This window comes from Polypterus senegalus, chromosome 8 (assembly GCF_016835505.1).
Source record: "Polypterus senegalus isolate Bchr_013 chromosome 8, ASM1683550v1, whole genome shotgun sequence".
NCBI lineage: Eukaryota > Metazoa > Chordata > Cladistia > Polypteriformes > Polypteridae > Polypterus > Polypterus senegalus.
The window spans coordinates 74,700,015-74,715,935 of record NC_053161.1 but is presented as its reverse complement, the minus strand read 5'-3'; the positions used below and the strand labels follow the sequence as shown (position 1 = coordinate 74,715,935).

At 35.8% G+C, this 15,921-nt stretch overlaps 1 protein-coding gene across 1 annotated transcript in view; it reads left to right on the top strand.

Moving 5' to 3' along the window:
• Positions 1-15,921, top strand: part of celf2 (cugbp, Elav-like family member 2) — a 533,587-nt gene that overhangs the window by 400,253 nt on the left and 117,413 nt on the right. The window contains exon 5 of the mRNA XM_039761305.1: positions 12,330-12,378. Coding sequence (XP_039617239.1) covers positions 12,330-12,378 — 49 coding nt within the window. The remainder of the gene's footprint in view (positions 1-12,329; positions 12,379-15,921) is intronic.

Genomic DNA, 15,921 nt, shown 5'->3' with positions numbered 1-15,921 from the left:
AATTAAAATCCTGGAATTTATATTATTAAGGTTACACTTCTTTTAATTCTGAAACCAATAGCGAAATATCAGTGAGCTGTAAGCAGCTTTTGGCTGCCTTGAAGTAAAGACAGTTGTGATGTAATAGAGCTTTAAATCTACTGACTGTGATTTCTGCTTTCTCCAAAATGTAAACCTGTGATCCAACAAAAATCAAAGGAGAAGAGCACAAAACTCAAACAGAACCATTTCTTCATTTTTATTGGTTTTCTGCATAGTGTTTAGATCCTGCTTTGAGTCCTTACTTTGTGAAGTTTACATGTTGTCATCATGGTAGCATTGGCACTCTCCAGAGATTTCAGTTTTCCTTCCACTGTTCAAAAACATCTTTATATGGATTAGTGACTCTAAGCTGATCATGACTATGCCCTGTGGTGTATTAGTGTGCAGTCCTGATCAGATTACACTCTTTCACAAGCATTTTTATTTGCATTGTTGTAGAATTTGAAATATTATAACATATAAAAATAGTAAATATGTTTTCTGTATGTTTTATCTCTGGGAGTGTACATTTAGAACTAGGGCTTGACTATTACCTGAGGTGCTCATTGTTTAATATAACCCGGAAATCACTCTGAATATTTCTTATAAAATTTCAATTTCATATTGACTTTTAAATAGTGACTCACAAATAAGCACCCTGTTATACAGAACTGTAAATTGGCAGCCAAATCATTGGAGCAAATGGCGATCTGTCCATAGCAATTTCCTGCATTGTGCCCTGTGGAAATGTTGTGGCACCCTGTGGCATTTGAACTGGATTAAGTGAGCTTGACAATGCATATGTAAAAATGCACATATAATGAACAACAAAAAAAGCAGCTCTCTAATAATTTTCTATGAAGTTGCTATTTTTTATGAAACATGATTGGTAAATTCCTGCTTTTTTTATTCTGTACAGTATATTAGCATATGCAGGGCAATTCATAGGTTTCATTTGCCTACAGAATGAGGTTTTTCTATTTTCAGCATGTATTAAAATTGTTCTAATAAGCATACCTAAGTGGAAAAGCTAGCAGTAATGTGTTGCTACCCTGCAGTCTTAACTATGCCTCATAATGCATTGCCATCTCATGTAAATTAAATATACTATAATATTTCTTCCACAAATCACCCTCCCCTCAGCATCCTCTGTTATCTTTGGGTCAGATGTTTGAGTTACTGAGTTGATACAGGTGTTAATTGTTTTGTGTTTAGGCAAAAAAAAAACAAAAAAAAACATCCATCTCCTTATAATGGTCTTATGCTTTTTTCAATTTATAGTAATATGGTATGCTACCTATTCTTTTCTATAATTCTCAGTTGTTGGTTTTTTTTTTTTTTTTGTTTTTTTTTAATAATCTCATTACTGACTGATCGGTACAAACTGATTTTTTTATTGTGGATTATTGTAATGCAATGAGGTTAGTTTGAAAATCTATTTTTCGATTTCGATTTTTCTGGTAGATACTGTATGTTGTCAGACTTGGTATTATTAAATACTAAAATCCACTTTTCCTGAAGTATCAGTGGTTTATTTTGTTCAGTCATATTACAGTCAGTAAAAGTAATTTATGGGTGATAAATCACATTTTAAGAATACAGTGTTATAATCATCAGTATTCTGCACAAACTTAGTGCTGCCTACTCTTAAACTTTGCTTGTCTTGCATCAGTTATTTGCTTTGCTCAATCCAACAGTTAGCAGATCTATTATGTTTTGTTATAGCTAAAAGAGTAACTTTTTTCCTTTGAAATTTTGTAATTTGTAATTGATCTGACAATATTTTAGGAAGAATCCATGATCAGAATTGTGTCAGTGTTTCACTTACTCACTCTGCTGTTAACAACAGTGGCAGAGTTGGGCAAACAAACAGCTTATCCCCAGCAACAGTCTTCCTGAAAATTGACATGCAACCCTCGAGCAAAGAACTTTTTATAGTGGAAACTACCTTCAGATTCTGCAGAAAGCTGACAAAACCTGAATTTATTTTAATTCATGTGTGCATCATTTTCCTGGGGATGAGATGACAGCAGGATGTACTATGGGAAGAAGACAAGACGGCAGAGTCACTGTGATACTTTGGACAGTGTTCTGCCCTGAAACCTTGGGCATTCATGTGGATGTTACATTGACTCATAACACCCACTAAAAGATTTTTGCAGGCCATGTACACTCCTTTCATGGCAACGGTATTCCCTGATGGCATTGGCCTCTTTCATCAGGGTAATGTAGTATGCCACTCTGCAAACATTATTCAGGTATGGTTTGAGGAACATAAAGGGTTCAAGTAGTTGCTTGGCCTTTGAAGTCTCCAGATGTCAATCCGAGCATCAGTGACTTGTACTGGAAAAACAAGTCTGATCCACGGAGGCCGCACCTCACCATTTTCAGGACTGACTTGATCAAAGACAAATTTAGAGGTCTTCTGGAGTCCATGCCTTGATGGGTTTAGACCTGCTTTAGCAGCATGTGGGAGACCTACATAGGCATTAGGCTGGTGGTTTTTAATGTTGTGTCTGATCACTGTACAGTTACTAGTAAGGCGTGCATTTTAAAGTATACTTGCATCTTTAACAGTTGTTTTTGGCATGTTTCAGTAATGCTGGAAAGAAATCATCACATTAGGTCTTGAATCACATATAAAATATATTTTTTCCACCAATCTGGTTACACACTCGCGCACACACACACACCCCCCTACGCACACACTGCCTGCACTTAGATTCTTCTACCTGCTATTTTTCAATCTACTACAGTCTTTATTACTATCACTCACTTTTAAGTTGGATGGGAAATGAATGGGCCATCTTAATGTTAGCTATCCATTATTATTAATTAAGAGCAGATCGATATTTGATATCTTAGTTGATCCTACCTTGTCCCTGATGATTGCTGGTGTCCACATTTTTTTTTTTTTTATTTGCTTAACAGAAATTTTTATCCAAAGCAACTTAGCACTTTTTCATGGGCTGTCTTTGTAAATCCTCTGCAACGTTCCTTTTAAATTTTAGGGTGTGTTTCTTAATGTCCAATGTTAATGTTATTCATCTCTGTGGGAATGCACTATATACAGTATACTTGATTAAAATAATGCACACACACGTAACTCTGGCTTGTAATTTCTAACAAATTAAATAGGAAAAATACAATGTATAGATAAATTATACAGTAATTATTTACACAAGGCATTCAATAAATGTACATAAGAGTTAATTAAGCCAAAATTTTCAACCAATGTGTCTAACACATGTTTTTTTCCTCTCTCTCTCAATATCAAATCCAGTTAATTTAAAAACAAAATGTAGGTTCAAAATAAGTCACTTTTAGTATTCCATTACTCTATCCCTGCTTAAATAACCATAACATGTCTACTTATCTGGGTCCCGATATCAACAAATAAAAATATTGTTCAAAATCAGTATTGTTTGTCCACAGTTCATCTAGTAACTTTTTCCTCTCAGCTCGCCACTTCTAAATTGGCAGGGAACAAAAACAGCCTGTATACACAGCAAGTAAAGTTATCTTTTAGAATTACAGTAAAAAAAAAAAATTCTGCATAATTTATTTCAGATATCAAACCATGAATAGGCATTCCTTTTTTGGAATTTTTTTTTTTTTTATCGCCCTCTGTAGATTTGTTTTTTGTTAACTTTTTTTCCATAGCAGGCATATCCAGCCTCACTTACTTTACTCAGCAATGCAGCATGTATTAATTTAACTTCTACTTTACTTGTAAGTGCTCAGGTATATATTTTTATTAAATAACATCGCACTCACTAGACTTCAGGTTTTTTTTTTTTTTTTTCTTTCTTAGTTTCTTTTAAAGAACCCATATCAATGATTCTGGTCTGTTTAAATCCTGCTTATCAAAGGTGGCATTGTCCCGTTTCTTGTTTTTTTAAATGCAAGACTTTTTTTCTTTCTCTCTCTCTCTCTCTCTCTGCATGAGCATTCATGTCCATGCAAGAGTATGCACAGCTCCTCTGCCTCTCTCTCCCTAGAATCTTCGCTGAAGTATACCTTCTCCCTTACTAAAAACAACACGAGTTTCCTAGATTCTTACACATATATACTACTGATTTATATTTATTTACTTTAGTTGAGTTCCTGCTGGTTACTCCTTTAATAGCTTTACTGTATAAGTGCATGCTGCTATATAAACTAGCAGAAGTACCCTATTAATACTTTGAGAATTAGCGTGTAGCACAAGTTTTTTAGTTTACTGTATTTGTATATAGTTATTTTGGACATTTCACTCTGCATTTGAACGTCAGCATTTACTTGTAGAAAACAGAATTGTCGTACGTAGGAATGCATGGGAGACCTTCAGGGGACTGACAGACTTGGCTGGTTTGAGCTGATTGTTCTTGTTAAAATAGTTTTTTTGTATTTCACCACCTTGGCCATGTATATTGCTTACAGTAATGTAAACAAGAAGGATTAATAGCATTACAAAATGCTAAAGATAAAATTTCATCCATACATGTATATGTTAAATCAGAATGATTTAATGTTTGCTTGTTTAAATCTCCCAACATTTTTTTAATAAAGAAGAAGCGCTTATGGTTGCAGATTCTTCTGTTTATATATAATATACCTGAAGTTCTTGAGCTACCAAATGGCAGTGAATATAGTAGACTGAAGCAGTAATATTACTTATAGTCTGTGTTGGATGTGATTGGGTTTTTCCTTAGATTTGTGGTTGTTTAAATATTTTGGTCACAGATTTGCTTTGTACTCTTTGGAAACTGATAGACAAAAGAACAACTGTAGCATTAATTAACTCTTTTCTTTTTACATTTAGTTAATGCTTTTCTTACTACTCAAAGCACCTTTTGTATACAGTAATCCCTCGCTATATCGCGCTTCGACTTTCGCGGCTTCACTCTATCGCGGATTTTAAATGTAAGCATATCTAAATATATATAACGGATTTTTCGCTGGTTCGCGGATTTCTGCGGACAATGGGTCTTTTAATTTAAAGTACATGCTTCCTCAGTTTGTTTGCCCAGTTGATTTTATACAAGGGACGCTATTGGCGGATGGCTTAGAAGCTACCCAATCAGAGCATGTATTACATATTAACTAAAAATCCTCAATGCTATAAGATATGCTTCCCGTGCGGTGCTCAATTGTTTGCTTGTCTCTGCCTCTCTCTCACCCTCTCTGACATTCTCTGCGCCTGACGGAGGGGCTGTGAGCAGAGGTGCTGTTTGCACAGAAGCTGTTTGCCTAGTGGATACGAACGCACCTCTTAAGAAATGCCGGCCGCTTTATCGCGGTGCTTCCAAAAACACACTTATTGATTTTTTGATTGTTTGCTTTAATCTTGCTCTCTCTCTCTCTGACGTTCTCTGTGCCTGACGGAGGAGATGTGAGCAGAGGGGCTGTTTGCACAGAGGCTGTTTGCTTAGAAGATACTGACGCTCCTCTAAAAAATGCCACAGCAAACTTAAAAGCACACATATTGATTTTTTGCTTTTCTTTGAGTGCGATCTCTCTCTCTCTCTCTCTCTCTCTCTGAAATTCTCTGCTCCTGAAGAGAAGAAGATATGTTTGCATTCTTTTAATTGTGAGAAAGAACTGTCATCTCTGTCTTGTCATGGAGCACAGTTTAAACTTTTGACTAAAGGGTGTTATTTCATGTCTAGAGGGCTCTAATAATGTTAACAGTGTGGGAGAGTTTCTAAGGGCTTAAAATATATAAAAATAACCATACAAACATATGGTTTCTACTTCGCGGATTTTCATCTATCGCGGGGGGTTCTGGAACGCAACCCCTGCGATCGAGGAGGGATTACTGTATAGTGAGTGGAGCACCACTTCAACCACCACTAATATGTGACCCCAGAAAAACCAAATCATGGTTCTCAAAGATCAATAATGAGTTAAAAATCCTTAAGTAAAAGGTTGAAAGGTGATTTGACATCAGAGATAAATGAAATAATCGAATTGTTATCCAAAAGGCCTCTTGTGTATTATTATAGATGAGACCATCTTCTAGTTAGAAATAATAAATGAAAACTTTTCCAAAGAATGGAATCCAAGATTTTGAGTGCAGTGTGCACGATAGTCTCTGCATCTTGGAACTACATTATGACTGTTGTTGAAAGCATCACTTAAATTCAGTTTTTATTCATTTTTCCTAACCAGTTTTTGTAAGTGTAGGAAGCTTTTCCTATCTGTTTTGAATATATAAATTGGGAACCAACTCTAGACAGGACATCTGCCCTTTACAGGACATACTTGTGCTCACACTGAGCCTACTTTTGAGTTACCTGAATCCTACCCTTAGGAGAAACTGGTCTGGCTAAGGCTAAAAAGTCTTAAAGTCTGGTTTGGCTATTTGTATTGTAGGAACTAGCCCGGACACAGACACCGATGGTTTAGTCATCAACCCACATTTATTCATATTTATAAACTATTTACAATTACCACACACAACCCAGTGCCCCGAAGTCCAGGCCTCTTTCAATGTCTCTCTCTTCACCGCCTCCACTCCTCTCCTCTGATCTCTGTCCTTTTTCATCAAACTCCAGCTGATGAATGGAGGGAGGCGGCCCCTTTTAAGTCCACCCAGCTGTGCTGCAGGTGCCACCAGACGAGCTTCCTGGTGTGGCGGAAGTGCTGCACGAGCACCCGGAAGCACTCCGGGTGTCCCTGGTATTCCTTTCTCCAGCACCTCCACATGTGGCGGAAGTGCTGACATCCAGGGCTTTTCAGATGTCTGGGCACCCCCTGGCGGTGACTATGGCCCCCTATAGGGTTGATCTTCCATGTTCCGTTCCCGTGGTCTCCATACCAACCAGGGCGGCTGCCCTCTCATGTTCCGGAGGAGGCGTAGTCCCTCTCTTGGTCCTTCCAGGCTTGTGATTATATAAACCGCTGTACGCTCCAAACCAGATCCCAGGGGATTACATTTAATAGGTAAGGCTGAACAATTGTTTTGGTTATATTTGGCCATTAGAAAATCCCATTTTATAATCTTGGCACTCAAGGTCACCTTACAATAAAATTAAACAACATTAGTAAAATTAAAACAAGAGAACGATAAATCAAAAAGCAATAATTAGCAAACAAACAAAGATAACTGGCAGTAACAGTGCAAAATTCATAATTGGTATGCCAGTTTGAAAAGATAAGTTTTGAGGGAAGTTTTAAAATGTGTTATTGAATCAAGCTGACGTATATGAGAGGGAAGAGAATTCCCGAGTTGAGGAGCACTATGAGAGATGCTCGAGCTCCCATTGAACAGAGTTTGATGTGTGGTACAGAAAGTAGAGCTGCAGATGACAATCTGAGGGAGTGAGAGGAGTGTCAGTCTGTAGGAGATCAGTGAGGTTGTGGATAGCTTTAAATGTTAAGAGCATTATTTTGTATTGTATTCTGTAGTTAACAGGGAGCCAGTGAAGTTGAGAGAGAATAGGTGTAATGTTCAATGGATTTAGAACAGGTTATTATCCTGGCAGCAGAATTTTGAAGTTGTAAGCGATGGATAAGTTTTTGTGGGATGCCAGATAGAACGGCATTACAGTAATCTATATGTGAGATGACTCGGGCATTAACCAATACTTCAGTACTGTGTTACGTAAGAATAGGACGTCTAGAAGTGTTTCAGAGTTGAAAGAAGGCAGTCCGAGAAATGTTACTTATATGGGAAGAATTTAATAATTGCCATTTTTAGTGTATAAGTGGATATAATTGCGTGTAAAAGATTCTCCAAAGTCTGTTGTATGTAAACAATACTGTTTTAAATGATATTGTTTTTTCATCAGAAAACCCGGTTTCCGCGTCTATCAGTATTAGTTTAAATGGCATTTTTGCCACTCGCAATAGGGCGGACGTATCGTGTCGACTGGGCAACACAGTGAATGCGCCGTCTATCTTTATGTGTATATGGTCTGGCTTATAAGGGTCTCGAGCCCGGACATGACATCATAGGGGCCGGAGCCAGCAAGGTCGTCTTCCATAGGCTTGGACCCGGAAGTGATGTCAAGAGGGCCAGGTGGAATCTCCTGTGAATGGTCTGCAGGAAAGGGAGAAAAAGAGTCAGTGCACTCTGCCACATCCCGGTCTGATTCAGAATTGCCCTTACTCGAGCCCTTCAGCTGCCTCCCATTCACACGTGTGTGACAAGAATAAAATATATATATATATATATATATATATATATATTGTCCATAAATTAAAATCTGAATTTGTTTGAGAAGGTGGGAAAAAGTGATTATTTTGTATATGTGCAGCAGATAGTATCTTTTCTACCTTGAAATATATTCTGCATTGGTTCCACATTTGAAATAATTGGTGGACAACTGGGTTGCTGATAAATTGACAATAGTATACTTAAACTGTTTTAATATTAGGAACAAATAGGTATCCAGTCTACTGTGAAGTGCTTTAGAATTCACTTGGAAAAGAGCACTTTTATTCAGAATAATTTTGAACCCAAAAATCTTATGAAATTTTCCTAACATCTCACAATATTAATAGTAGAGAAGATTGTGGGTTATGTAAGATAGCAAAATCAATTGCTTTTTTAATGCAGCACCATACATAGGTCCAATAAAGTACCTGAGGCTTCACATTTGTCTAAATATAATGGACATGGCAACATTTACACATTGAACTATTCATACATTTTCTAACCATCTTATTTGTACTTGAAGCTGTTCTACAAATGTTGTGAAATTAACTCCTCCATATCTTAATTCCACAATAAAATATATTTAACTAGTGTTTCAAATCACCCACATTGTTCACATGTGGCTCAGCTGGTAACACTTTGAAGAGCAACACACCACTCTGATGCTACAATGTCAAATCTGTCAATAGAAATGCATAATCACTGTAACGGCATAGATAGTGGGATTATAGCAACAGCATACATCAATTAGCAAAAACTAATAGAGTTTTTGAACCCAAAGTAATGCTTGTTAGTATAGCAACTAAACTGTGACAGGTATATTTGATTAGTATAAGAGGTAATTGTATGCCATCACCAAATTGGAGTTATTACTACAAGTATGATTAGTCCTGTTCATGGCTAATTCTTCATTAGTACAAAGGCTAAGCAATGTCTTCTCACTTATGTGCAGCTCCTTGAAAACAACAGAATAAAAGCTGTTTTACAAGAATCCTTCGATTGAATTGTTTGGTTCCACAAAAGTAGACACAAATGTTAAACAAAGTTTTAAAAACGGGGTGGGGGATTGTGAACATTTAAAGCTACAGGAATTTGTGACTTTTGAAATTTTTATTACTTTGTCCATTAAAGATTACCCTCCAGTAAATGTTGTTATCCAATTATTGTTTCCTGCATATACTAATACAAACATAAATTTCCCAGCAAATGCCGCCCAAACAAAGTCATTTTCTGACAAACCTAATTTTAAAAGATTGTGTTTCAAAAAACAGCTATACTGAATTATCCTGGTGTTCAGTAACATATGTGGCATTGATATTATAATGGTTGGATTTAAATTTTTTACCATTCAACTGAAAATACCAGTGAATAAATTTAGTAGATATATATGGCAAGATATGTAACATAATCCATTATGGTAATACAATTCTTGTAAATGCTATGCTGAAAGTCTCAATTGTTTATCTTTCATTGACCAAATATATATGTGTGATGTGAATAATTGTGTGTTTGGATGAGTAGGGGGACATTGTTATAGCAAGTTGTGGCCCAACGCGTATTTGCCGACAGAGAATTTGGCCCCATTTCAGATTTATTTGATGACCCCTGCTTTAAATTTTCAACTGAAGTGCATCATCCTTTGCCTATTTATGTTTAATTATGTTTGTGTATGGTTAGTTGAACTAAAGTTTAATATAAAACATTACATTGTTATTTCTTACTGTTAAAAATAACATTTTAAATCTTGTATTTGTACATTTTGATATACAGTAATCCCTTGCTATATCGCGCTTTGACTTTCGCGGCTTCACTCTATCGCGGATTTTATATGTAAGCATATCTAAATATATAACGCAGATTTTTCGCTGCTTCGCGGATTTCTGCGGACAATGGGTCTTTTTACTACCTATTCATGTTTCCTCAGTTGGTTTGCCCAGTTGATTTCATACAAAGGACGCTATTGGTGGATGGCTGAGAAACTACCCAATCAGAGCATGCAGTTAAGTTCCTGTGTGCTGATTGGCTCAGCGACGGAGCGCTGAATTCGATTCCGCTGCGTTAACCAGGACGTCTTGTCTCGCTCATTCAGCATCAATGTGTTTCGCTGTGTAAAGAGTTAACTTTTGTGCTCTTTTGTGTTTATCTTTGTGCATAGTCAAGCCCTTCGTTATGTCTCCAATGCTCCTGCTACTGCTTCAGGGGCCGTGCCCAAGCGCCAACGGAAGATGCTAACGATTGCCGAAAAGGTAAAAGTTTTGGATATGTTGAAGGAAGGGAACAGCTTCACTGCTGCAGAACGCCATTACGGCATCAATGAGTCCACGATTCTTTTTATTTAAAAAGGAGGAAAAGAATATAAGATCTGCAGCCGCAGTGTCCTTTAACCAGGGCGCAAAATGAGTTGTAAGTGGATATAATAAGGCGGTAGTCCGGATGGAATCTGCTTTAGGGATTTGGACTGAAGACTGCCGGAAGAAGAACAACGGCGGTGCTACACAGTTGCCTGAATTGGCTTCTTTAGAAGAGCTGTAACGCTCTCCTTTGTTGTGCAGTAAAACTAAACTTCATTATCGGACAAGTCATCATGTCATTGTTGGTGAGTAACCATAATTTTCTACGTACAGTACTTAGTACAACATGTACGTATGTTTAGTGTCACTGTACACACATTTTACTGCATACAATTTTTCTTGCATTGTACGTATTTATTGCTGGTGGCCTGTCTGTCGTAATGGCTGTAACATGTGTGATATCGGAGACACTCGATATTTTTAAAATAATATTTAGGTTTTACTGTATATAAACAGTGTGTTTACATAAATAATTTCAACGAATCTTACCTAATATCTAAGAGAATACAAAGGGTTTATGCTGTATAACTATGCGGGAAATGTTTATAATAGTGTGGGAGAGTGTATAAGGGCTTAAAATGTATAAAAATAACCATATGAACATAATGGTTTTTACTTCACGGATTTTCTTCTTTCACGGGGGGTTCTGGAATGCAATCCCCGTGATCGAGGAGGGATTACTGTAAAACATTACTATTTTTGACACATCTTAAATTTCAGCTTAGATAAATTTTCATAAAATAGTGAACTAAAGACAAAAAAATACTAAAAATGGGGAATGAGTTGACCCCTTTGATCAAAAGCTTCTGAGAAGAATAAGCATCATTTTGCATTTCATTGACCTAAGTTTATTTTGAGGTACAAGACTACTTTATTAACCGAGTGGATTGACTTATCAAATGAAGAAAAAGGTTGGAATGAACACCCCTAGCCAATTTGGCAGTAGTTGCCTAACCCTGACTGATTATTTATTACAGTAAGTGACTGATATCTGTAAGACTTCAGTCACCCTTGAAATCAATCTAATCTCCCCATGTTTATTCTCCTAGTATTACATCATTCAAACTAAAGAGTTCAGTATTAAAGCTTATGAAAGGAAAACAAGACAATCTGCATCCACAGAATCCCCTTAAGGCCAATGATGGGTTCATTGAATTATAGGAAATTAATGCATACAGCCTGGGGTTGAGGAGTACCTTGGGGTACTTTGGGGTTAAAGTATAAGGTATACATAATAGAAAACATTTATATTTGTTTAGATTTGTATATAACATACATATAATACAAATATTTCTATTATGAGAATTGTTCATTAGGCACACATTGGAAGGAGTGCACAAAGGATTCTGCCCTATTTCGAATATTCTATGCTTTTTAAAATCATGTTGTTCTTCTCAGTCTGAATCCTTATTACAAGCTTGTTTGCCCACTTGTAAATATTTTATGTCATATGTTATTATATGGAGGACCGTCAGGACTTGATGTCTCCTGAGTATTCAGCAGGGGATTGATGAGATGGAAACTGTTGATTCTGGAACACTTTTTTTATGCATGATGTTTGTTTAAATCTACTAATAGAGGTTTTTATTTTTGTTTGTAATAGCAATTAAAGGCTACGTACGTTAATGTTTGCAGACTTGCAAGTAAAACAAAATATGATATTTAAACTGAATGGTCTAATACAGAAGATATTTACTTTCAGCAATATGTATTTAAAATATTGTGTCTTGTTTGTTACTTTTTCTGATACCTAAGAAAACGAAAGATTAATAAATTAGTGTCAATGAAACTTCTTTTTTTTTATACCTGTGCAGATGCATCATCCCATTCAAATGAAACCTGCAGACAGTGAAAAATCAAATGGTAAGAAATAATTTTTTTTGTTAAAATATAAAAAAAATTACATATTGTTTGAATTTTAAGTTATAGCTATTTTGCAATTTTGAATAGTATGTTGATCTGCATACACTTAATATCATATTTATTAAAATACATCATCAGATTTGTCAAACTGATATATATATATATAAATATATACGGTACTATTTTATATAGACAATTAAGCTTTAGTAAATGATAAAGGGAGACGAAAATATTGTTAAATGCTGAAGGAAAAATGGTTGTGTAACATAAGTTGTAACAATAAATAAGATGTCATTATGTAAAATATTGCTTAACAGAGACTATAAACAACCATAAGCAGACTACAAATGTATTGCTTCTAAAGTGTGCTGTTGTATAAATAGCTATACTACTGAATTTAAGACTTGCAATGGAAATGTTGTTGTGCTATAGGTACAGAAAAAAGAGAATGTAGTATGTTAATTTGAAGTTAGCAAAGTGAACCGGGGGGTTGGGGTTGGGGGTAGCTCAGCTCTACATTCAGCAGCTCTAAAGGTTGTAAGTAGAATGGCACTTGTGAATTCTACTGTTTAATGTATGTCTGGAAATATAGCTGTTTAAAGAATACCATCATTTGTTTCTCTGATAAAATGCATTAAATGTTGGCATGGCTTATTGTGGTTTATCTATGGAATACATGAATTTCAACCTATACATGGTTGACTACTTTTATGTTGAACATGAACGGAATTTTATGAAGTTAATTTCCTTTTACAGTGTGTTAGATATAAAAGCTTGCATCTCAGCTGTGTTGACAGTCATTATCAATAGGACTGTGATGAAACTGCTCAACACAGTGTTTTACTGTATTATTTAAATACTCTACATGCACTGTAGTTCAGGAATGCTAAGCACAGTTTTACTGAGGGCCATAAATTACAATTTGCAGGTATATTTCTAATGTGGGACAGTATGTATCAGTAACTACCAGCACTTTTACTTTACAAACAAGACACACAATTACCTTTCTACTCCTTACAATCATATACAGTGGTGTGAAAAACTATTTGCCCCCCTTCCTGATTTCTTATTCTTTTGCATGTTTGTCACACAAAATGTTTCTGATCATCAAACACATTTAACCATTAGTCAAATATAACACAAGTAAACACAAAATGCAGTTTTTAAATGATGGTTTTATTATTTAGGGAGAAAAAATCCAAACCTACATGGCCCTGTGTGAAAAAGTAATTGCCCCCTGAACCTAATAACTGGTTGGGCCACCCTTAGCAGCAATAACTGCAATCAAGCGTTTGTGATAACTTGCAATGAGTCTTTTACAGCGCTCTGGAGGAATTTTAGCCCACTCATCTTTGCAGAATTGTTGTAATTCAGCTTTATTTGAGGGTTTTCTAGCATGAACCCCCTTTTTAAGGTCATGCCATAGCATCTCAATTGGATTCAGGTCAGGACTTTTTAAATATAAAAATGCTATTTTTTTCTGTCTTCAAAATTGCAAAATTAAAAATTGTATAGTCTAAACCCATTGTTTGCTGAAGTTCATTCTACCACTGATAAAGTTATGTAATATAAAGTGAAACATATTGCATACATTATAAAGGACACACGTGACTACTGCATTGTATGATCTGATTTTTATGTAAAACTGGTCAACAAATATTTTGTCACAGAATGACTCAAGTGTTTCAAAAGAACATGCTGATTTAAGAATGTTGCTGTCACCCATAGTTTTTGAGTTATTTTCATTTCTTTTAGGCTATATACTGTATCTAGTGTATAAACCCTATGTAAGGTATACAGTTTTTGTTTAAGTTAAATTCAAGATTAAAATGTTTTTATTGTTTTGGAACATTTTAAAACTTTCTAGAAGGGGATAAAATTAATCTCTTGTGCCAAAGTTTAAAGGCTGTAATACGTTTGGACATATTGAAATAGAAGCCTGCTCCTTGTCTTGAGGCACAGCTCCATGTTCAAACTGCAAACATCCATGTGTCTACATCATTAAAAATTCTGATCTTGGATTTTCATTTATATTTTTTTTCTCTTCAAATGCCAGAGTCATAAGGACATTTCTGAAATGGAATAGCGATACTAAGCAAAGTGGAGTCACAGTTAGTGTGATTTGGTACCAGTACCAGCTTACGAACCTCAGTACTGTTCTTAAAATAATACCAAAGCAAATAACATATAACCATCACATTTAAGCTGCCTGCTGCTTCATCCCTCTCATTCTGTCACACACTGTAAGCCTCTGCTGCACTCTGCTCTGCCAAGGTTAGAGGCAGCCTGATTGCCACAGTATCCCTAGTTCTGCAATGGTCCATCTGAGGGTTGCCAGCGGCCAGGCTCAAAGGCCAATGGACATGTAATAAAATGCTTCTTACTGGGTAGAACGCGCAACTTCCTCTGTGACTTCATATTATACATGTCTCATTGAGCTTACAGTGAGGAGCAAAGAATTGGGGCAGTTTGATGGGGATGTGGTCCCTCTTGGAGTTTGGGGTACTCTGATATACAAATTTTGCTTGAGGAGCAGTTCCCTCTTTTGGGGGTGGGGGGTCAGAGTGCTTGGTGCTGGTGCATAACTATTATATGCTAGTACCAAAAAATGCATAATACTGAAATACAGTAAAATATTGTAGTTGTGTACTTTTTATTAGTACAGGTATAACCTTACAACACTGTATGGTTGCTGACTATTGCTGAACCCTTCACAGGAATATTCCTAAGGTCAGGTACAGAAGAAAATTGTACAATTTTAGGTGAGACACTCACAGCATGCGTATATACTGTATATAGTGTAAATGCATTTTAATCATGTGTTACTTTAAATTCTTGTAATTGAGAGAGTCATAATAAATATTTAAATTCACCATGAAAAATACTGTAAAATTCACCTATATTGATTCATATATTGAATAATTAGTAATATAAAACAAGTCTAATATACGGTACATAGTATTAAATATTCACTTCAAGATGTGCTAAATATGTGCAGACCAGTCCAGCGACTAGGCACAAATCCAGCCTTGGAGTGTTTCTGTTTCTTACCTGGTGTGGTTAAATATTGTAAGGATTCATAACTGGTATGTAAATGATCTAAAACTGCTAGTGATGGCATTGCACTTTAGTCGCAAAATAAAGGAAGAAACGGAAAGTAAAGTATATTTATATACAGTATCCAAAGTATACATTAGTATGGAAATTAGGATGTAAAATAAAGAGCAAATTTCCTGAAAGGGAAACATCATATAATTTATAAAAAAAAAAAAACTAAAAAAAAAAAAACACTACGAATCCGCACCTAAAGTTTGAGAGATAAGGGTAGTCCGGACACAGCTGAGAATTTATAGGTATGTGCATCACAATCAGATGGTACCTATCCATATTTAATAAATAAAAAAAAAAAAGTGTTAAAACATGCTGATGATGGATCATGCAGACCCCATTTGGAGCTGATCTTAAACTCATAGTGATCACCTTTAAAACAAGTGGAAATTAAAATGCATTTTCTGTCCACATACAATAGTCAAGCAGAAAACA